This window comes from Physella acuta, unplaced genomic scaffold (genome assembly GCF_028476545.2).
Source record: "Physella acuta isolate Inbredline_101_S28 unplaced genomic scaffold, ASM2847654v3 ptg000200l, whole genome shotgun sequence".
Taxonomy (NCBI): domain Eukaryota; kingdom Metazoa; phylum Mollusca; class Gastropoda; family Physidae; genus Physella; species Physella acuta.
Window position 1 is genome coordinate 479,809 of NW_026731719.1, and position 23,625 is coordinate 503,433.

A 23,625-nucleotide genomic window follows, 5' to 3' on the forward strand; every position below is an offset into this window, starting at 1 on the left:
CGGACTTTCGCGCGGCGGCACACACACACACACACACACACACACACACAATATAAGATATATGTTACGGTCAAAGCCCATAGTGCGGTCAAAGCACACCCGGCTATCTTGGCCAAAGCCCGAAGAGTTTAGCAGTGAGAGCGTATTTCGTACATTGGCCGGCCAATGCGCTCACTGGCCGGGACGTTTTTATTATTCCGGGTGCGGTTCCATTGTGAGTGACGTAGTTTGGCTCTTGTTTGTATAGCATTTTATATGCAATTCGAAATGGACCAAAAGGGCCGTCAGATAAACGGACAGACATACCAGACTGCTGCCAAAAAGAAAAAATCTAAATCCTTGTTAGTTTCGATATATGGGCTCCAATTGTATGCGATAGCCTCCTCCATGATGTCAAGGTGAGACAATCATCAAAGAACAAAATAAAAAACAGTCGGCCTCACCAGCCGCCTGCTACAAGACGAAACGTTCAAAAGAATTGCCGCGGTCGATGCTATCCTTGTAAAGTGAACAATGGTGTCCAAGCGACTTGAGTTGACGCGGGCGTCATATTTCGCTAACAAAAAGTGAATACCAAAGAGAATTTGTGAATCAAGTTATTTCTGGACTAAAACATGTAGACTGAACTTAAACTAGTTCACGGAAAACCAAGACATAGCCAAAGCCAAGGTTTAGTAGAACGTGCTAACCAAGATGTTCAAAACATGATGATGACATGGATGTAGACAGATGAATCAGCTCATTGGGCTGAGAGTCTCAAATTCATTCAATTTATGAAAAAATGTTCTATTCTTCAAGGAATTTAACAATCGCCATGTGAAGCCTTGTTTGGATGCAAAGCAAAAGGGTGGGGCTTAATACTTCAAATCTGCCAAGAGAGGCTCTCGATAATTTATTTACCGAGGAAGATCTTGAGAACATTGAACAAGAAATGGAGGTTGCCATAAATGCAACGACATCCTCAGCTAACACATCTGCTGCCGTGGCGGAACGTCCAGACCAGTTGCGTGACAATAATGTGGCCAACAGATTCTGTATAGTTTGTGAAAAAGTTTGTAGTGCAGCCTATTCTTGTGGATCCTGTGGCAACGATGTCCATGCAATATGCGGAATATCTAATAAAGCAGACGAAGGGTACGGAGGGAATATTACCTGCAGATTATGTCACAATAAACAAGAAAATCATGGACAACAGGTCAGCAGCTCATACTGGCTTGCAAACTCAAGGTGCTAAGATGCTAACAAAATCGGATATAAATTTTAAACAAGCTGAAGTGGGAGATAATGTACACATCCGTATACCAGATGTTGACAGAGGTCGCGGTGATACCCGAAGTTGAAGTTATCATGAGCGTCAAGTGCGCTTTCTACAACCTAGGAACGGAACATGGTGTTCTAAAACTGCTCTCATTGTCGTCCGTTGGCACTGAGAAAAATCAGTACGAACCATCGCATCTTCACAATTACTAACTGGCGGTCAATCCATCGATCAATCCATCAATCCATCCATCCATCCGTCCGTCCGTCCGTCCGTCCGTCCGTCCGTCCGTCCGTCCGTCCGTCCGTCCGTCCGTCCATCCGCTCATCCGTCCGTCCGTCCGTCCGTTCATCCGCCCATCCGTCCGTCCGTCCATCCGTCCATCCGCTCATCCGTCCGTCCATCCGTCCATCCGTCCGTCCGTCCATCCGTCCATCCGCTCATCCGTCCGTCCATCCGTCCATCCGTCCATCCATCCATAGGGCGCCAAATTGTAAGTTCGCCCCGGGCGCTGGAGTTGTCGCTACGCCTCTTTGGGGTGGGGGGGGGGGGGGGGGTCGACATCATGCAAATTCTAGAGAAAGCATACAAAATCATCTTATGATACTGTCTACAGTTTAAAGCCATCATCAAATGGAAAATTTGCATAATTTACACATGAAAACATGTATTGTGTAGGTATGGATGACACCACAGTTAATAACTTACTATAAAAACAATCTTTTTCCATTTGAATTAATAAGTGTTGGAGTTCAAAAGCTTTAATTATGGGGATTCATGTTTGCACATACTGACGCGTAAACATAGTACATACATTACTTTGTCTAAATTATGAAACGAAATACAACGAAATGGATTGAGATAAACCAATAAATGGCGATTGTAAATAAATATTTGATTTTCGTACGCGAAATGTAACGTATCAAGTGTATCATATACTAATTAAGTTTATCAAAACAATCAAGTATATCAAATAACATCCTCCAATAGTCAAGGTATGTGCCTGTAAGGAGGGGGGGGGGGGAACTCCATCATAACAATATCTGTAAATTTGATTTTGAAGGTTGTCTTCTTTAATTTTGCCTTACATCGGTAAATTAAATCTTAAATTAAATGTAGAATTGATTGGTAATGTGATTAGTAGGGTATTTTATAGGGGTATATTTTTAAAGGAGTATTTTTATTGGGGTATTTTTAATGGGGTATTTTTAATGGGGTATTTTTAATGGGGTATTTTTAATGGTGTATTTGAATGGGATATTTTAATAGGGTATTTTTAAAAATTCATATTCAAAGTTATGTTTCGACAGTAAAAAATGAGCGGCTAAAAGTAAAATAGAAAAGTATAGAAGACATAAAGGCTTATTATTATAAGGTCTTTATAAAAAAAAAGATGTAGGCCCTAATATGCTGGAAAGTTTAGTGGATATCACTTCTGCTTTATTTTAAATACATCGAATATTGATAACAATAGAATTTTGTGACGATGTGGGATATATATATATATATATATATATATATATATATATATATATATATATATATATATATATATATATATATATATATATATATATATATATATATATATATATATATACAGTGGCGTAGGCAGGTATATATAAAAAGTATGAGGGTGGGTGCAAATCGAAAGTTTGAGGGGGAGGTGCAAATCGAAAGTTTGATGGGGAGTGCAAATCGAAAGTTTGAGGGGGGGGTGCAAATCGAAAGTTTGAGGGGGGGGTGCAAATCGAAAGTTTGAGGGGGAGTGCAAATCGAAAGTTTGATGGGGGGGGGGGTGTGCAAATCGAAAGTTTGAGGGGGGGGTGCAAATCGAAAGTTTGAGGGGGGAGTGCAAATCGAAAGTTTGAGGGGGGGGTGCAAATCGAAAGTTTGAGGGGGAGTGCAAATCGAAAGTTTGATGGGGGGGGTGTGCAAATCGAAAGTTTGTCCCCGGGTAAAAATTGGAACCCCCCCCCCCCCCCTTTAAGACGATCCTGACTACGCCACTGTATATATATATATATATATATATATATATATATATATATATATATATAATATTCTTGGCAAAGTAAGCTTTTTACTCTCATTTTGACGGGGAAATTAGAACAATCTCAATGGAGTACAAAGTGACCGAAAAGCGACCTAGACTGACCGCGTCCTTAGATAAGCTATATAATGTATGAAAGTGCTTGAATTAGATCGACCCATGCAGAGCGACACAAACTTGACAATGAGCCGTTAAACCGCTCAATTGTACCTATTAAAGAGACGTGACTGCATCATGCATTTAAACTTTAACTTTCCCCTGTTCTTTGACTACACAAAAAAAAAACTTTTTGGTTAAAAAATAAACTCCTTTAAGATTTATACTAAAGTTTTTTCAAATAGCTGTGAAATTAAATTAATAATGCATAATAATTTGTTGATTTGATGTATAGTTCATGAAAATGAAGCAAATTCTTCAAAGATGAAGTTCATTAGTGCATTTGGTGAGCAATTTCCGAGCAACAATAGTAGTTACGAGCCGACCCGCGGCGTATCACACGCCGCTATTTAGTTGTTTTATTTTCTACTTTTCAGTAATTCATAATTTGTGAACTCGACAGTACCAATGCTGCCACTGAAAATATTTGCATTAAAACACTATCAGTAGGTCGTTAAGGACGATACCCCCCATTCCACCCTCCTTTCCCCCAACTCCTACCCTACTCCCATCCCCGTGATTCAATTATTCGTAAGCCTCCTCTTGGTTACCTCCCCTAAGTTTAAAATCGTTTCAAACTAAATTATCTGCCCCTAATAGGCGTCACTAAACCCGGCTCTACGATTGTAAACATTTAGCGTGAACCACAGCACACCAGACCATGTGGGGTGGGGGTGGTAGCTGACATGCCTAGAGAGGAAGAGAGGGGACTGCTAGGCGCGCTTACAGCTAGTTTTCTAGGTATCTAAGAAGAGAATTATATATATATATATATATATATATATATATATATATATATATATATATATATATATATATATATATATATATATTTCCTAATAGGGCAGTCAATACTTAATTAAATAAAGCGGGAGTGATCTCCCCTAAACGTTCTCAAATATATTTATATAACACTACTGGGGATGGTATCACGAGATATAGACATGATTTTTAATCAATTTTTAATTACTTAAGCTTTTTAAAATAGAACAAAATCTCGTAGAAAAAGGAATTTCGCACAAAGTTAACAGCAAACAATGTGTGTATAATAGTGCGGAATATTAGTATTTTATAAATTCAAATGCGTTTAATGAGAAATCGTAAATAGCGTAAAGTACCAACTCCGGTAAACGGAATTTACTCAAGATTTGAAAGAAGGCAGAGAATTAGATATTTTTTTTTATTTTTGCACGATAACAATACTCCCTCTACAATACTACTTCTATACTTCGTATACGAGAAAGTAAAAACGGTTATTTAGCACAAAGCATGAATCAGAAAACCCAAAAAAGAAAAGTGAGAAGAGTATGCAATACGCTGTTAAATTTAAGCTCTTCGGACTTTGGCCAAGAGAGCCAATATATATATATTCCACTGGGTGTACTAACACGATTGGGCGCCACACCAGATGACACCCGAGCTAGAGACGATTATGTATCCGCACGTATTCTCTGCAGATTTCAAAATACATGGGCTATTTCATGAACTCATTTAACTTCGCGAGCATAAAAAGTGGCGATCCCATACTAAAGCTCGGGAAGATATTTCTTCCACCTGCCTTCCTTAACTGTTTTCGTTTGTTCCTTCATTCTATCATGATGAAATGGTGTTCTCTAAATATTTCCCTCTGTGTGTGTGTAGAAATGGTGTTGATTAAATATTTCCCTCTGTGTGTGTGTAGAAATGGTGTTGACTAAATATTTCTGTGTGTGTGTGTGTGTAGAAATGGTGTTGACTAAATATTTCCCTGTGTGTGTGTAGAAATGGTGTTGACTAAATATTTCCCTGTGTGTGTGTGTAGAAATGGTGTTGACTAAATATTTCCCTGTGTGTGTGTGTGTAGAAATGGTGTTGACTAAATATTTCCCTCTGTGTGTGTAGAAATGGTGTTGACTAAATATTTCCCTGTGTGTGTGTAGAAATGGTGTTGACTGAATATTTCCCTCTGTGTGTGTGTGTGTGTAGAAATGGTGTTAATTAAATATTTCCCTGTGTGCGTGTGTAGAAATAGATTTGACTAAATATTCCCTGTGTGTGCGTGTGTAGAAATGGTGTTGACTAAATATTTCCCTCTGTGTGTGTGTAGAAATGGTGTTGACTAAATATTTCTGTGTGTGTGTGTGTAGAAATGGTGTTGACTAAATATTTCCCTGTGTGTGTGTGTAGAAATGGTGTTAATTAAATATTTCCCTGTGTGCGTGTGTAGAAATGGTGTTGACTAAATATTTCCCTCTGTGTTTGTGTGTAGAAATGGTGTTGACTAAATATTTCCCTGTGTGTGTGTAGAAATGGTGTTGACTAAATATTTCCCTATGTGTGTGTGTGTGTGTGTGTGTGTGTGTGTGTGTGTGTGTGTAGAAATGGTGTTGACTAAATATGTCCCTCTGTGTGTGTGTGTAGAAATGGTGTTGACTAAATATTTCCCTGTGTGTGTGTAGAAATGGTGTTGACTAAATATTTCCCTATGTGTGTGTGTGTGTGTGTGTGTGTGTGTAGATATGGAGTTGACTAAATATTTCCCTGTGTGTGCGTGTGTAGAAATGGTGTTGACTAAATATTTCCCTCTGTGTGTGTAGAAATGGTGTTGACTAAATATTTCCCTGTGTGTGTGTAGAAATGGTGTTGACTAAATATTTCCCTGTGTGTGCGTGTGTAGAAATGGTGTTGACTAAATATTTCCCTGTGTGTGTGTAGAAATGGTGTTGACTAAATATTTCCCTGTGTGTGTGTGTAGAAATGGTGTTGACTAAATATTTCCCTCTGTGTGTGTGTGTGTGTGTAGAAATGGTGTTAATTAAATATTTCCCTTTGTGCGTGTGTAGAAATAGTGTTGACTAAATATTCCCTGTGTGTGCGTGTGTAGAAATGGTGTTGACTAAATATTTCCCTCTGTGTGTGTGTAGAAATGGTGTTGACTAAATATGTCTGTGTGTGTGTGTGTAGAAATGGTGTTGACTAAATATTTCCCTCTGTGTGTGTGTAGAAATGGTGTTGACTAAATATGTCTGTGTGTGTGTGTGTGTAGAAATGGTGTTGACTAAATATTTCCCTTTGTGTGTGTGTAGAAATGGTGTTGACTAAATATTTCCCTGTGTGTGTGTGTGTGTGTGTAGAAATGGTGTTGACTAAATATTTCCCTTTGTGTGTGTGTAGAAATGGTGTTGACTAAATATTTCCCTCTGTGTGTGTGTAGAAATGGTGTTGACTAAATATTTCTGTGTGTGTGTGTGTGTAGAAATGGTGTTGACTAAATATTTCTGTGTGTGTGTGTGTGTAGAAATGGTGTTGACTAAATATTTCCCTCTGTGTGTGTGTGTGTAGAAATGGTGTTAATTAAATATTTCCCTGTGTGCGTGTGTAGAAATGGTGTTGACTAAATATTTCCCTCTGTGTGTGTGTAGAAATGGTGTTGACTAAATATTTCCCTCTGTGTGTGTGTGTGTAGAAATTGTGTTGACTAAATATTACCCTCTGTGTGTGTGTGTAGAAATGGTGTTGACTAAATATTTCCCTGTGTTCGTGTGTAGAAATGGTGTTGACTAAACATTTCTGTGTGTGTGTGTAGAAATGGTGTTGACTAAATATTTCCCTCTGTGTGTGTAGAAATGGTGTTGACTAAATATTTCCCTGTGTGCGTGTGTAGAAATGGTGTTGACTAAATATTTCTGTGTGTGTGTGTGTGTAGAAATGGTGTTGACTAAATATTTCCCTTTGTGCGTGTGTAGAAATGGTGTGGACTAAATATTACCCTCTGTGTGTGTGTGTGTGTAGGAATGGTGTTGATAAAATATTTCCCTGTGTGCGTGTGTAGAAATGGTGTTGACTAAATATTTCCCTCTGTGTGTGTGCGTGTGTAGAAATGGTGTTGACTAAATATTTCCCTCTGTGTGTGTGTGTGTGTGTAGAAATGGTGTTGACTAAATATTTCCCTGTGTGTGCGTGTGTAGAAATGGTGTTGACTAAATATTTCCCTGTGTGTGCGTGTGTAGAAATGGTGTTGACTAAATATTTCCCTCTGTGTGTGTAGAAATGGTGTTGACTAAATATTTCCCTGTGTGTGTGTAGAAATGGTGTTGACTAAATATTTCCCTGTGTGTGTGTGTAGAAATAGTGTTGACTGAATATTTCCCTCTGTGTGTGTGTGTGTGTAGAAATGGTGTTAATTAAATATTTCCCTGTGTGCGTGTGTAGAAATAGATTTGACTAAATATTCCCTGTGTGTGCGTGTGTAGAAATGGTGTTGACTAAATATTTCCCTCTGTGTGTGTGTAGAAATGGTGTTGACTAAATATTTCTGTGTGTGTGTGTGTGTAGAAATGGTGTTGACTAAATATTTCCCTGTGTGTGTGTGTAGAAATGGTGTTAATTAAATATTTCCCTGTGTGCGTGTGTAGAAATGGTGTTGACTAAATATTTCCCTCTGTGTTTGTGTGTAGAAATGGTGTTGACTAAATATTTCCCTGTGTGTGTGTAGAAATGGTGTTGACTAAATATTTCCCTATGTGTGTGTGTGTGTGTGTGTAGAAATGGTGTTGACTAAATATGTCCCTCTGTGTGTGTGTGTAGAAATGGTGTTGACTAAATATTTCACTGTGTGTGTGTAGAAATGGTGTTGACTAAATATTTCCCTATGTGTGTGTGTGTGTAGAAATGGTGTTGACTAAATATTTCCCTGTGTGTGTGTAGAAATGGTGTTGACTAAATATTTCCCTGTGTGTGCGTGTGTAGAAATGGTGTTGACTAAATATTTCCCTCTGTGTGTGTAGAAATGGTGTTGACTAAATATTTCCCTGTGTGTGTGTAGAAATGGTGTTGACTAAATATTTCCCTGTGTGTGTGTGTGTAGAAATGGAGTTGACTAAATATTTCCCTGTGTGTGTGTGTGTGTGTAGAAATGGTGTTGACTAAATATTTCCCTGTGTGTGTGTAGAAATGGTGTTGACTAAATATTTCCCTGTGTGTGCGTGTGTAGAAATGGTGTTGACTAAATATTTCCCTCTGTGTGTGTAGAAATGGTGTTGACTAAATATTTCCCTGTGTGTGTGTAGAAATGGTGTTGACTAAATATTTCCCTGTGTGTGCGTGTGTAGAAATGGTGTTGACTAAATATTTCCCTCTGTGTGTGTAGAAATGGTGTTGACTAAATATTTCCCTGTGTGTGTGTAGAAATGGTGTTGACTAAATATTTCCCTGTGTGTGTGTGTAGAAATGGTGTTGACTAAATATTTCCCTCTGTGTGTGTGTGTGTGTAGAAATGGTGTTAATTAAATATTTCCCTTTGTGCGTGTGTAGAAATAGTGTTGACTAAATATTCCCTGTGTGTGCGTGTGTAGAAATGGTGTTGACTAAATATTTCCCTCTGTGTGTGTGTAGAAATGGTGTTGACTAAATATGTCTGTGTGTGTGTGTGTGTGTAGAAATGGTGTTGACTAAATATTTCCCTTTGTGTGTGTGTAGAAATGGTGTTGACTAAATATTTCCCTGTGTGTGTGTGCGTGTGTAGAAATGGTGTTGACTAAATATTTCCCTCTGTGTGTGTGTAGAAATGGTGTTGACTAAATATTTCTGTGTGTGTGTGTGTGTGTAGAAATGGTGTTGACTAAATATTTCCCTCTGTGTGTGTGTAGAAATGGTGTTGACTAAATATTTCTGTGTGTGTGTGTGTGTGTAGAAATGGTGTTGACTAAATATTTCTGTGTGTGTGTGTGTGTAGAAATGGTGTTGACTAAATATTTCCCTCTGTGTGTGTGTGTAGAAATGGTGTTAATTAAATATTTCCCTGTGTGCGTGTGTAGAAATGGTGTTGACTAAATATTTCCCTCTGTGTGTGTGTAGAAATGGTGTTGACTAAATATTTCCCTCTGTGTGTGTGTGTAGAAATTGTGTTGACTAAATATTACCCTCTGTGTGTGTGTGTAGAAATGGTGTTGACTAAATATTTCCCTGTGTTCGTGTGTAGAAATGGTGTTGACTAAATATTTCTGTGTGTGTGTGTAGAAATGGTGTTGACTAAATATTTCCCTCTGTGTGTGTAGAAATGGTGTTGACTAAATATTTCCCTGTGTGCGTGTGTAGAAATGGTGTTGACTAAATATTTCTGTGTGTGTGTGTGTGTAGAAATGGTGTTGACTAAATATTTCCCTTTGTGCGTGTGTAGAAATGGTGTGGACTAAATATTACCCTCTGTGTGTGTGTGTGTGTAGGAATGGTGTTGATTAAATATTTCCCTGTGTGCGTGTGTAGAAATGGTGTTGACTAAATATTTCCCTCTGTGTGTGTGTGTGTGTGTAGAAATGGTGTGGACTAAATATTTCCCTCTGTGTGTGTAGAAATGGTATTGACTAAATATTTCCCTTTGCGTGTGTGTGTAGAAATGGTGTTGACTAAATATTTCCCTCTGTGTGTGTGTGTGTGTAGAAATGGTGTTGACTAAATATTTCCCTGTGTGTGTGTAGAAATGGTGTTGACTAAATATTTCCCTCTGTGTGTGTGTGTGTGTGTAGAAATGGTGTTGACTAAATATTTCCCTCTATGTGTATGTAGAAATGGTGTTGACTAAATATTTCCCCCTGTGTGTGTGTAGAAATGGTGTTGACTAAATATTTCCCCCTGTGTGTGTGTAGAAATGGTGTTGACTAAATATTTCTGTTTGTGTGTGTGTGTAGAAATGGTGTTGACTAAATATTACCCTCTGTGTGTGTGTGTAGAAATGGTGTTGACTAAATATTTCTGTGTGTGTGTGTAGAAATGGTGTTGACTAAATATTACCCTCTGTGTGTGTGTGTGTAGAAATGGTGTTGACTAAATATTTCCCTGTGTGTGTAGAAATAGTGTTGACTAAATATTTCCCTGTGTGTGTGTGTGTTCTTTCTACTTTAGACTTTACACTCTATATTTGTTGAAAGCAGACTTTACTTATAATTTTGTAAACAACGTGGGTGCAAACCAGCTACAGCCATGACGTGACTAGCTACAGCCGTGACGTGACTAGCTAGCTACAGCCGTGACCAGACCAGCTACAGCCATGACGTGACTAGCTACAGCCGTGACGTGACTAGCTACAGCCGTGACCAGACCAGCTACAGTCGTGACCCGCATAGCTACAGCCTTGATCAGGTCACCTGGAGTAGAAACAAGCAACAAGGATGGGTCGGCTCCGAACCCCCCAGCACACCACAGCAACACCGAACACCCCATCCCGCCCCCGTCCCTAAAATCGAACACCCCTATACCGCCCCCAACACCGAACACCCCCATCCCGCCCCCAACACAAAACACCCCATCCCGCCCCCAACACCCCCATCCCGCCCCCAACACCAAACACCCCCATCCCGCCCCCAACACCAAACACCCCCATCCCGCCCCCAACACAACCCCCATCCCGACCCCAACACACACCCCATCCCGCCCCCAACACCAAACACCCCCATCCCGCCCCCAACACCGAACACCCCATCCCGCCCCCAACACCAAACACCCCCATCCCGCCCCCAACACCGAACACCCCATCCCGCCCCCAACACCAAACACCCCCATCCCGCCCCCAACACCGAACACCCCCATCCCGCCCCCAACACCGAACACCCCCATCCCGCCCCCAACACAACCTCTATCCCGCCCCCAACACCGAACACCTCCATCCCGCCCCCAACACCAAACACCCCATCCCGCCCCCAACACCAAACACCCCATCCCGCCCCCAACACCAAACACCCCCATCCCGCCCCCAACACCAAACACCCCCATCCCGCCCCCAACACCGAACACCCCATCCCGCCCCCAACACCAAACACCCCCATCCCTCCCCCAACACCAAACACCCCATCCCGCCCCCAACACCAAACACCCCCATTCCACCCCCACCCCCAACACCAAACACCCCCATCCCGCCCCCAACACCAAACACCCCATCCCGCCCCCAACACCAAACACCCCATCCCGCCCCCAACACCAAACACCCCCATCCCACCCCCACCCCCAACACCAAACACCCCCATTCCGCCCCCAACACCAAACACCCCCATCCCACCCCCAACACAACCTCTATCCCACCCCCAACACCAAACACCCCCATCCCGCCCCCAACACCAAACACCCCCATCCCGCCCCCAACACCAAACACCCCCATCCCGCCCCCAACACCGAACACCCCCACCCCGCCCCAACACCGAACACCCCCATCCCGCCCCCAACACCAAACACCCCATCCCGCCCCCAACACCAAACACCCCCACCCCCACCCCCAACACCGAACACCCTCATCCCGCCCCCAACACCAAACACCCCCATCCCGCCCCCAACACCAAACACCCCCATCCCACCCCCATCCCACCCCCACCCCCACCCCCACCCCCAACACCAAACACCCCCATCCCAACCCCAACACCAAACACCCCCATCCCGCCCCCAACACAACCTCTATCCCGCCCCCAACACCGAACACCCCATCCCGCCCCCAACACCAAACACCCCCACCCCCACCCCCAACACCGAACACCCCCATCCCGCCCCCAACACCAAACACCCCCATCCCGCCCCCAACACCAAACACCCCCATCCCACCCCCACCCCCAACACCAAACACCCCCATCCCACCCCCATCCCACCCCCACCCCCACCCCCACCCCCAACACCAAACACCCCCATCCCAACCCCAACACCAAACACCCCCATCCCGCCCCCAACACCAAACACCCCATCCCGCCCACAACACCAAACACCCCCACCCCCAACACCAAACACCCCCATCCCGCCCCCAACACCAAACACCCCCACCCCGCCCCAAACACCCCCATCCCACCCCCAACACCAAACACCCCCATCCCGCCCCCAACACCAAACACCCCATCCCGCCCACAACACCAAACACCCCCATCCCACCCCCACCCCCAACACCAAACACCCCCATCCCGCCCACAACACCAAACACCCCCATCCCGCCCACAACACCAAACACCCCCATCCCACCCCCACCCCCAACACCAAACACCCCCACCCCGCCCCCAACACCAAACACCCCATCCCGCCCACAACACCAAACACCCCCATCCCACCCCCACCCCCAACACCAAACACCCCATCCCACCCCCAACACCAAACACCCCCATCCCGCCCCCAACACCGAACACCCCCATCCCGCCCACAACACCAAACACCCCATCCCACCCCCAACACCAAACACCCCCATCCCGCCCCCAACACCGAACACCCCCATCCCGCCCCCAACACAACCTCTATCCCGCCCCCAACACCGAACACCCCATCCCGCCCCCAACACCAAACACCCCCACCCCGCCCCCAACACCAAACACCCCCACCCCGCCCCATCAGAGCCCATCAGGTAGACACATCTAAACGGAAAAGGAAAGCCTGCGAAAGTTGAGCGCTATTGTTTGTTGCTGTTCGCGCTCTATTAAAAGCTTTGTGGGCTAGAGTGATCGCCCTTGACGGAAGCTCAGCCCCCCCCCCCCCCCTCCCCCCAGTCTTAGGTTGTTGTCACTTGTGCCTACCCCCCCCTTTTCCCCCTGGCTGCGATTTGTTTGATGGTTGTAGCTGGAGCAGGAGCCTGGCACGGGGATGGTGTGTGATGGTGTGTGATGGTGTGGGATGGTGTGGGATGTACTGTAATCAAACCGCACGCTGCCAGCTATTAGTTTGTTTATTTACATCCGATAATCAGTCCCATCTTTCAAACCAGTTACATTTTAGTGCCGCTGTGGTAGGTAGATCGTCTAGCAAGTCAGAAGGTGCACATCATAATTAACGCATGCCTTTGAATTGTTTTCTCATAGAGGTATTATAATTAGTTTCTAATTATTTTTTTAATTAAAGCTAGCTTTAATTATTTTTTTGACAATAAGGTTTTTAATTTATGCAGGCACCTTTCTCTTCTTCTCACTCCACATATCGCCGGTCATCTGACTCTCCTTATATCACCTGTCATCTGACTATCCTTATATCACCTGTGATCTGACTCTCCTTATATCACCTGTCATCTGACTCTCCACATATCACCTGTCATCTGACTATCCTTATATCACCTGTCATCTGGCTCTCCTTATATCACATGTCATCTGGCTCTCCTTATATCACCTGTCATCTGACTCTCCTTAGATCACCTGTCATCCGACTCTCCTTATATCACCTGTCATCCGACTCTCCTTATATCGCCTGTCATCTGGCTCTCCTTATATCACCTGTCATCTGGCTCTCCTTATATCACATGTCATCTGGCTCTCCTTATATCACCTGTCATCTGGCTCTCCTTATATCACCTGTCATCTGGCTCTCCTTAAATCACATGTCATCTGACTCTCCACATATCACCTGTCATCTGACTCTCCTTATATCACCTGTCATTTGACTCTTATCACCTGTCATCTGGCTCTCCTTATATCACCTGTCATTTGACTCATATCACCTGTCATCTGACTCTCCTTATATCACCTGTCATTTGACTCTTATCACCTGTCATCTGACTCTCCTTACATCGTCTGTCATCTGGCTCTTCTTCTAACCCTGGAACACGAGCGTTAAGACCAGATGTCAATGTAAAATAACATTACACTTGACTTAATTGGATGACTAATTAATATTTTATTATTTAATTAAATATTTCTGAAATTGTAGGTAGACCTATCCTAGATTTCGCACTATTATACTCGCGTTATCAAGTTCATTTAGGGCGCAATAGTTTTATTTATGCAACTCTAGTGTATTAAAAATGTGATGTTATTGAAACGAAATTCCATAGAAAACTTTATAATAACAAATATTTTATGAAATAATTGAAATAATGCACTAAAATGGAGAAAGTAAATGATCCCCCCATATATATATATATATATATATATATATATATATATATATATATATATATATATATATATATATATATATATATATATATATATATATATATATAGATAGATAGATAGATAGATAGATAGATAGATAGATAGATGGATGGATGGATGGATGGATGGATGGATGGATGGATGGATGGATGGATGGATGGATGGATGGATGGATGGATGGATGGATGGATGGATGGATGGATGGATGGATGGATGGATGGATGGATGGATGGATGGATGGATGGATGGATGGATGGATGGATGGATGGATGGATGGATGGATGGATGGATGGATGGATGGATGGATGGATGGATGGATGGATGGATGGATGGATGGATGGATGGATGGATGGATGGATGGACGGACGGACGGACGGACGGACGGACGGACGGACGGACGGACGGACGGACGGATGGACGGATGGACGGACGGACGGACGGACGGATGGACGGATGGACGGATGGACGGACGGACGGACGGACGGACGGACGGACGGACGGACGGACGGACGGACGGACGGACGGACGGACGGACGGACGGACGGACGGACGGACGGACGGACGGACGGATGGATGGATGGATGGATGGATGGATGGATGGGTGGATGGATGGGTGGATGGATGGGTGGATGGATGGGCGGATGGATGGGCGGATGGATGGGCGGATGGATGGGCGGATGGGCGGATGGGCGGATGGGCGGATGGACGGATGTGCGGATGGACGGATGGACGGATGGACGGATGGACGGAGGGACGGACGGACGGAGGGACGGACGGACGGACGGACGGATGGACGGACGGACGGATGGACGAATGGACGGATGGATTGATGGGCGGATGGATTGATGGACGGATGGACGGATGGACAAACGGACGAGCGGACGGATGGACGGATGGACGGATGGACGGATTGACTGATGGACGGATGGACGGATGGACGGACTGACGAGCGGACGGACGGACGGACGGACGGATTGACTGATGGACGGATGGACGGATGGACGGATGGATTGATGGACGGATTGACGGATGGACGGATGGACGGATGGACGGATGGACGGATGGACGGATTGACGGATGGACGGATGGACGGATGGATGGACGAATGGACGGATGGACGGATGGACGGATGGATTGATGGACGGATGGATTGATGGATGGATGGACGGATGGATGGACGGATGGACGGATGGACGGATGGACGGATGGACGGATTGACTGATGGACGGATGGACGGACGGACGAGCGGACGGATTGACGGATGGACGGATGGATGGATGGAAGGATGGATGGACGGATGGATGGACGAATGGACGGATGGATTGATGGACGGATGGACGGACGGACGAGCGGACGGATTGACGGATGGACGGATGGATGGATGGAAGGATGGATGGACGGACGGATGGACGAATGGACGGATGGATTGATGGACGGATGGATTGATGGACGGATGGACGGATGGACGTATGGACGGATTGACTGATGGATGGATGGACGGATGGACGGGTGGACGGACGGACGAGCGGACGGATGGACGGATGGACGGATGGATGGATGGAAGGATGGATAGATATAGATATATATATCATTATAACATTCTGTCTGTATGTCTTTCTGTCTGTCAGTGTATAGTGAAAGACCGTGACGTCATATTAAACATAATTGAATTTTTCAAAAGGAAACGAAATATGTACAGGTCTAAAGCCGGAAAAGTACACACAATAAAATTACTTCATTGATTTTAACTTAAAATAGAATTAAAAAGATATTGTCGAAAAAATGCACAAGAATAATGACGTCATTGATAAGTGATAATAAATGCACACTAACATAACCACCTAATTTATTTCTCAAATCTTAAATGTAGTCTTCATGCAGAGTTTTTTTCAAGCATCTGTTTGGGTCTGAATAACTTCTACCCCCCCCCCCCCCCCAACTTATCAAGGAAATACAATCTGTCTGGGTTTTTTCGGACTTTACTAAAGATTGGGTGTATTTGATGTTTTAATATTTTCGATAACTAAATAAAAATTAAAAATAAATAAATAAAAATTTGGTTTTCACGTGTAATGGCGACATAAACAATGGCATCCTTGGGCTGCCATAAATTTTATTGTACACGTTGTAAGCGAAAAAAAGAAAATCTAGGTCATGGGGTTTAAATTTACATTGTTATTTAAAAACTTAAACTGCAAAGTTTTGTAAACAAATAGTTCTCGATCACGGAGTTCCTGTACAGCCAATCAATGTTTTTCTTACGAAAGTGAAACATCCGATTATAACTTAGGCTTGATGAAAATAAACAGAAATGTAGCCTTAAACTCAACAAGTTATATTAATTAATTAATTTAATTAATTTTAGGCTTAAGTTTTTATTATTTTTACGGTTGCTTTGTTTGCTAAATCTAAACAAGTTAATAAAAAGTCTAGTGGCAATTTAAGCGCAATTTCCCTGATTAATTTTTTAGAATTCACAGACCTACGTAAAAATCCTTTCGAACCTCCGCTCATTCGCTATGGTAAAATCCTTTCGGACCTCAGCGCTTTGCGCTAAAAACCTACACGATGCTCAGTTTAAATTAAAACTAGGCCTACAAGACGCTCAGTTTAAAATATATTTTAAAATTTTTTGTGACCGAACGAAGGATATTTTTGAAAACTTTCTTCGGCAATATTGGTTTAAATTATGGCAGGAATCGATTGGTAAATGTTTCAAGTCGCTAAGTGGTCTGGTTGCCAAGATATGGAGCAAAAACTGCATTTGTTCGAGGTTTTTTTGCTTTTCCGGGTGATCCAGGAAGGAATTCCGGGAATTTGTTTGGCCCACAATCATCCTTGGAACTTGCTTAACATTTTTGCTTTTGGAATTAGTCCTCGATATTGCTTCGTTGAGGAGGAGATACCACTTAAAGCAGCGGACACACATCCATCCATCCATCCATCCATCCATCAATACATCGATCCATCCAGAAATGACGCATTATTAAACGCAATTTTTCTTTTTTTGAAATTGCGCTAAAAAGCACGTTTTTATTCCATGTCCACAACAACATGATGGATAGATTATCGTCAACTCGCTCGCCTCCATCGTATGTAGTTAGTTTTGGATGTAGTTTGATTGTGTTGTGTAGGTATTGTGTCAATCGTATGTAGTTAGTTTTGGATGTAGTTTGATTGTGTTGTGTAGGTAATGTTTCAATCGTATGTAGTTAGTTTTGGATGTAGTTTGATTGTGTTGTGTAGGTAATGTGTCAATCGTATGTAGTTAGTTTTGGATGTAGTTTGATTGTGTTGTGTAGGTAATGTGTCAATCGTATGTAGTTAGTTTTGGATGTAGTTTGATTGTGTTGTGTAGGTATTGTGTCAATCGTATGTAGTTAGTTTTGGATGTAGTTTGATTGTGTTGTGTAGGTATTGTGTCAATCGTATGTAGTTAGTTTTGGATGTAGTTTGATTGTGTTGTGTAGGTAATGTGTCAATCGTATGTAGTTAGTTTTGGATGTAGTTTGATTGTGTTGTGTAGGTAATGTGTCAATCGTATGTATTAGTTGTGGATGTAGTTTGATTGTGTTGTGTAGGTAGTGTGTCAATCGTATGTAGTTTGATTGTGTTGTGTAGGTATTGTGTCAATCGTATGTAGTTAGTTTTGGATGTAGTTTGATTGTGTTGTGTAGGTAATGTGTCAATCGTATGTAGTTAGTTGTGGATGTAGTTTGATTGTGTTGTGTAGGTATTGTGTCAATCGTATGTAGGTATTGTGTAGTTTGATTGTGTTGTGTAGGTATTGTGTAGTTTGATTGTGTTGTGTAGGTATTGTGTAGTTTGATTGTGTTGTGTAGGTATTGTGTAGTTTGATTGTGTTGTGTAGGTATTGTGTAGTTTGATTGTGTTGTGTAGGTATTGTGTAGTTTGATTGTGTTGTGTAGGTATTGTGTAGTTTGATTGTGTTGTGTAGGTATTGTGTAGTTTGATTGTGTTGTGTAGGTATTGTGTAGTTTGATTGTGTTGTGTAGGTATTGTGTAGTTTGATTGTGTTGTGTAGGTATTGTGTAGTTTGATTGTGTTGTGTAGGTATTGTGTAGTTTGATTGTGTTGTGTAGGTATTGTGTAGTTTGATTGTGTTGTGTAGGTATTGTGTAGTTTGATTGTGTTGTGTAGGAATTGTGTAGTTTGATTGTGTTGTGTAGGTATTGTGTAGTTTGATTGTGTTGTGTAGGTATTGTGTAGTTTGATTGTGTTGTGTAGGTATTGTGTAGTTTGATTGTGTTGTGTAGGTATTGTGTAGTTTGATTGTGTTGTGTAGGTATTGTGAAGTTTGATTGTGTTGTGTAGGTATTGTGTAGTTTGATTGTGTTGTGTAGGTAATGTGTAGTTTGATTGTGTTGTGTAGGTAATGTGTAGTTTGATTGTGTTGTATAGGTATTGTGTAGTTTGATTGTGTTGTGTAGGTATTGTGTAGTTTGATTGTGTTGTGTAGGTATTGTGTAGTTTGATTGTGTTGTGTAGGTATTGTGTAGTTTGATTGTGTTGTGTAGGTATTGTGTAGTTTGATTGTGTTGTGTAGGTATTGTGTAGTTTGAATGTGTTGTGTAGGTATTGTGTAGTTTGATTGTGTTGTGTAGGTATTGTGTAGTTTGATTGTGTTGTGTAGGTATTGTGTAGTTTGATTGTGTTGTGTAGGTATTGTGTAGTTTGATTGTGTTGTGTAGGTATTGTGTAGTTTGATTGTGTTGTGTAGGTATTGTGTAGTTTGATTGTGTTGTGTAGGTATTGTGTAGTTTGATTGTGTTGTGTAGGTATTGTGTAGTTTGATTGTGTTGTGTAGGTATTGTGTAGTTTGATTGTGTTGTGTAGGTAATGTGTAGTTTGATTGTGTTGTGTAGGTAATGTGTAGTTTGATTGTGTTGTGTAGGTAATGTGTCAATCGTATGTAGTTAGTTTTGGATGTAGTTTGATTGTGTTGTGTAGGTATTGTGTAGTTTGATTGTGTTGTGTAGGTATTGTGTAGTTTGATTGTGTTGTGTAGGTATTGTGTAGTTTGATTGTGTTGTGTAGGTATTGTGTAGTTTGATTGTGTTGTGTAGGTATTGTGTAGTTTGATTGTGTTGTGTAGGTATTGTGAAGTTTGATTGTGTTGTGTAGGTATTGTGTAGTTTGATTGTGTTGTGTAGGTAATGTGTAGTTTTATTGTGTTGTGTAGGTAATGTGTAGTTTGATTGTGTTGTGTAGGTAATGTGTCAATCGTATGTAGTTAGTTTTGGATGTAGTTTGATTGTGTTGTGTAGGTAATGTGTAGTTTGATTGTGTTGTGTAGGTATTGTGTAGTTTGATTGTGTTGTGTAGGTATTGTGTAGTTTGATTGTGTTGTGTAGGTAATGTGTTGTTTGATTGTGTTGTGTAGGTAATGTGTAGTTTGATTGTGTTGTGTAGGTAATGTGTAGTTTGATTGTGTTGTGTAGGTATTGTGTAGTTTGATTGTGTTGTGTAGGTAATGTGTAGTTTGATTGTGTTGTGTAGGTATTGTGTAGTTTGATTGTGTTGTGTAGGTAATGTGTAGTTTGATTGTGTTGTGTAGGTAATGTGTCAATCCTCCATATTGCAGTGAGTCAGGAATTTTTACCAGCCAGAAAAAAACTTCTGAATGAGTTGTTTGTCGCGAGTTAATTGCTGACTCATGCCCTCTCGACCTATGCCCTATTGATCTATGCCCTGTTGACCTATGCCCTATTTACCTATGCCCTCTCGACCTATGCCCTGTTGATCTATGCCCTGTTAACCTATGCCCTGTTTACCTATGCCCTCTCGACCTATGCCCTGTTGATCTATGCCCTGTTAACCTATGCCCTGTTAACCTATGCCCTGTTAACCTATGCCCTGTTAACCTATGCCCTGTTTACCTATGCCCTGTTGACCTATGCCCTGTTTACCTATGCCCTGTTTACCTATTCCCTGTTTACCTATGCCCTGTTTACCTATGCCCTCTCGACCTATGCCCTGTTTACCTATGCCCTGTTTACCTATGCCCTGTTGACCTATGCCCTGTTGACCTATGCCCTGTTAACCTATGCCCTGTTAACCTATGCCCTGTTAACCTATGCCCTGTTAACCTATGCCCTGTTAACCTATGCCCTGTTAACCTATGCCCTATACTACTGGACCGTGTTATAAACTAGACAAAACAAGCTAACATGTTCCAGGACTAAAACCACAAATACCATCTCTTATGACGTCACGTTAAAGATGGGGCTAATCAAATGTTTATCAACTCGTTTTCAGTGAAATTTCATGAAATACGTTTGTAAACTATAAACTTTTATGAGCGAATGTAAAATTTGTGATGGTGTCTATCGTAAACATCACTGGTCGGAGTTTTATGGACATCTATGCCCCTAGCCCCCCCCCCCATCCCCCCCCCCCAAGCAGAAGGGCACTCGGTGCGAAGGTTTCAGCATCGCAATAGGAACACGCTCACCTCCCCTGTTTTAACACGCTCACCTCCCCTGTTTTAACACGCTCACCTCCCCTGTTTTAACACGCTATCCTCCCTTGTTTTAACACGCTCACCTCCCCTGTTTTAACACGCTCACCTCCCCTATTTTAAAACGCTCACCTGAATTGTTTTAATACGCTCACCTCCCCTGTTTTAACACGCTCACCTCCCTTGTTTTAACACGCTCACCTCCCCTATTTTAACACGCTCACCTGAATTGTTTTAATACGCTCACCTCCCCTGTTTTAACACGCTCACCTCCCCTGTTTTAACACGCTCACCTGAATTGTTTTAATACGCTCACCTCCTCTGTTTTGACACACTCACCTCCCCTGTTTTAACACGCTCACCTCCCCTGTTTTAACACGCTCACCTCCCCTGTTTTAATACGCTCATCTCCCCTGTTTTAACACGCTCACCTCCCCTGTTTTAACACGCTCACCTCCCCTGTTTTAACACGCTCACCTCCCCTGTTTTAACACACTCACCTCCCCTGTTATAACACGCTCACCTCCCCTGTTATAACACGCTCACCTCCCCTGTTTTAACACGCTCACCTCCCCTGTTTTAATACGCTCACCTCCTCTGTTTTGACACACTCACCTCCCCTGTTTTAACACGCTCACCTCCCCTGTTTTAACACGCTCACCTCCCCTGTTTTAATACGCTCACCTCCCCTGTTTTAACACGCTCACCTCCCCTGTTTTAGCCGTTAACTCAGGAAACAATTTGCGTTTTATGTTAATACGGAGCCAGTTGCTCTAACTGTTAGCTTTAAACAAAACCTAGACGCTGGCTGGTCACGTGGTCACGTGGTCACGTGTTCCTGTGGTCACGTGGTCACGTGGTTACGTGTTCCTGTGGTCACGTGGTCACGTCGTCACGTGGTTATGTGGTCACGTGGTCATGTGTTCACGTGGTCATGTGGTCATGTGGTCACGTGGTCATGTGGTCACGTGGTCATGTGGTCACGTCGTCACGTGGTCATGTGGTCACGTGGTCATGTGGTCACTTGGCCACGTGGTTACGTGTTCCTGTGGTCACGTGGTCACGTGGTCACGTGGTCATGTGGTCACGTGGTCATGTGGTCACGTGGTCATGTGGTCACGTGTCATGTGGTCATGTGGTCACGTGGTCATGTGGTCACGTGGCCACGTGGTCATGTGGTCATGTGGTCATGTGGTCATGTGGTCATGTGATCATGTGGTCACGTGGTCATGTGGTCATGTGGTCATGGGGTCATGTGGTCATGTAGTCATGTAGTCATGTGGTCACGTAGTCATGTGGTCATGTGGTCATGTGGTCACGTGGTCATGTTGTCACGTGGTCATGTTGTCACGTGGTCATGTGGTCACGTGGTCATGTGGTCATGTGGTCATGTGGTCATGTGGTCACGTAGTCATGTGGTCACATGCTTTCCGACTTGAGAACATTGAGAGAAACAACCGATACATTCAAAATTTTCTCACTCATTCACTCAAATTAATAAATTCACTCAAATTAAGGAATTCACTCAAATTAACAGAATCACTCTCATTAAGACATTCACCAATTCTTCGTATTTTGTTTCATGTTTTGTGTAAGCGTTTTGTTCTAATTGCAACAATGTCACGCTTAATGTAGCAATGATTACAGAGAAAAATATTTTTTATAATGAAGTCTGCATCCACGTGGAAGCCATTTGATTCGGCCTATCATAAATAACCTATTACTGGGTTTAGACACATTTTTGCCCCTTTTACTTCCCATGTTGGCTCAAAAAGTATATACATGGATAGCGTCCCTTTCAAGTTCTCCCAGCAACAATTATTTCCCTTTCCCTACTCCATTGGTTTGGCGAGACCACATGACGAGCAGATGTAGCAGTCGAGGGGTCTAATGACACCAGCTTATCTTAACAGATAAACACACACACACACACGTGCAACCGCTCAACGGTCTGTACAGGTACAAGGGTTGTGTCGCCCGACCCCACATCTACGGGTACAGGGGTTGTGTCGCCCGACCCCACATCTACAGGTACAGGGGTTGTGTCGCCCGACCCCACATCTACAGGTACAGGGGTTGTGTCGCCCGACCCCACATCTACATGTACAGGGGTTGTGTCGCCCGACCCCACATCTACAGGTACAGGGGTTGTGTCGCCCGACCCCACAATATCTACAGGTACAGGGGTTGTGTCGCCCGACCCCACATCTACAGGTACAGGGGTTGTGTCGCCCGACCCCACATCTACATGTACAGGGGTTGTGTCGCCCGACCCCACATCTACAGGTACAGGGGTTGTGTCGCCCGACCCCACATCTACATGTACAGGGGTTGTGTCGCCCGACCCCACATCTACAGGTACAGGGGTTGTGTCGCCCGACCCCACAATATCTACAGGTACAGGGGTTGTGTCGCCCGACCCCACATCTACAGGTACAGGGGTTGTGTCGCCCGACCCCACATCTACATGTACAGGGGTTGTGTCGCCCGACCCCACATCTACAGGTACAGGGGTTGTGTCGCCCGACCCCACATCTACAGGTACAGGGGTTGTGTCGCCCGACCCCACATCTACATGTACAGGGGTTGTGTCGCCCGACCCCACATCTACGGGTACAGGGGTTGTGTCGCCCGATCCCACATCTACAGGTACAGGGGTTGTGTCGCCCGACCCCACATCTACAGGTACAGGGGTTGTGTCGCCCGACCCCACATCTACATGTACAGGGGTTGTGTCGCCCGACCCCACATCTACAGGTACAGGGGTTGTGTCGCCCGACCCCACATCTACAGGTACAGGGGTTGTGTCGCCCGACCCCAC

General features: G+C 43.4%; 1 protein-coding gene across 1 annotated transcript; it reads left to right on the plus strand.

Annotated features, from left to right (window-relative positions):
- The first annotated feature begins 267 nt into the window (after positions 1 to 267).
- LOC131937089 (putative protein CRIPAK) lies at positions 268 to 22,679 on the plus strand. The gene is given in 4 exon segments (XM_059294282.1): positions 268 to 341; positions 21,606 to 21,769; positions 21,772 to 22,222; positions 22,580 to 22,679. Coding segments are annotated over 4 exon segments (789 nt in total).
- Positions 22,680 to 23,625: the final 946 nt, after the last annotated feature.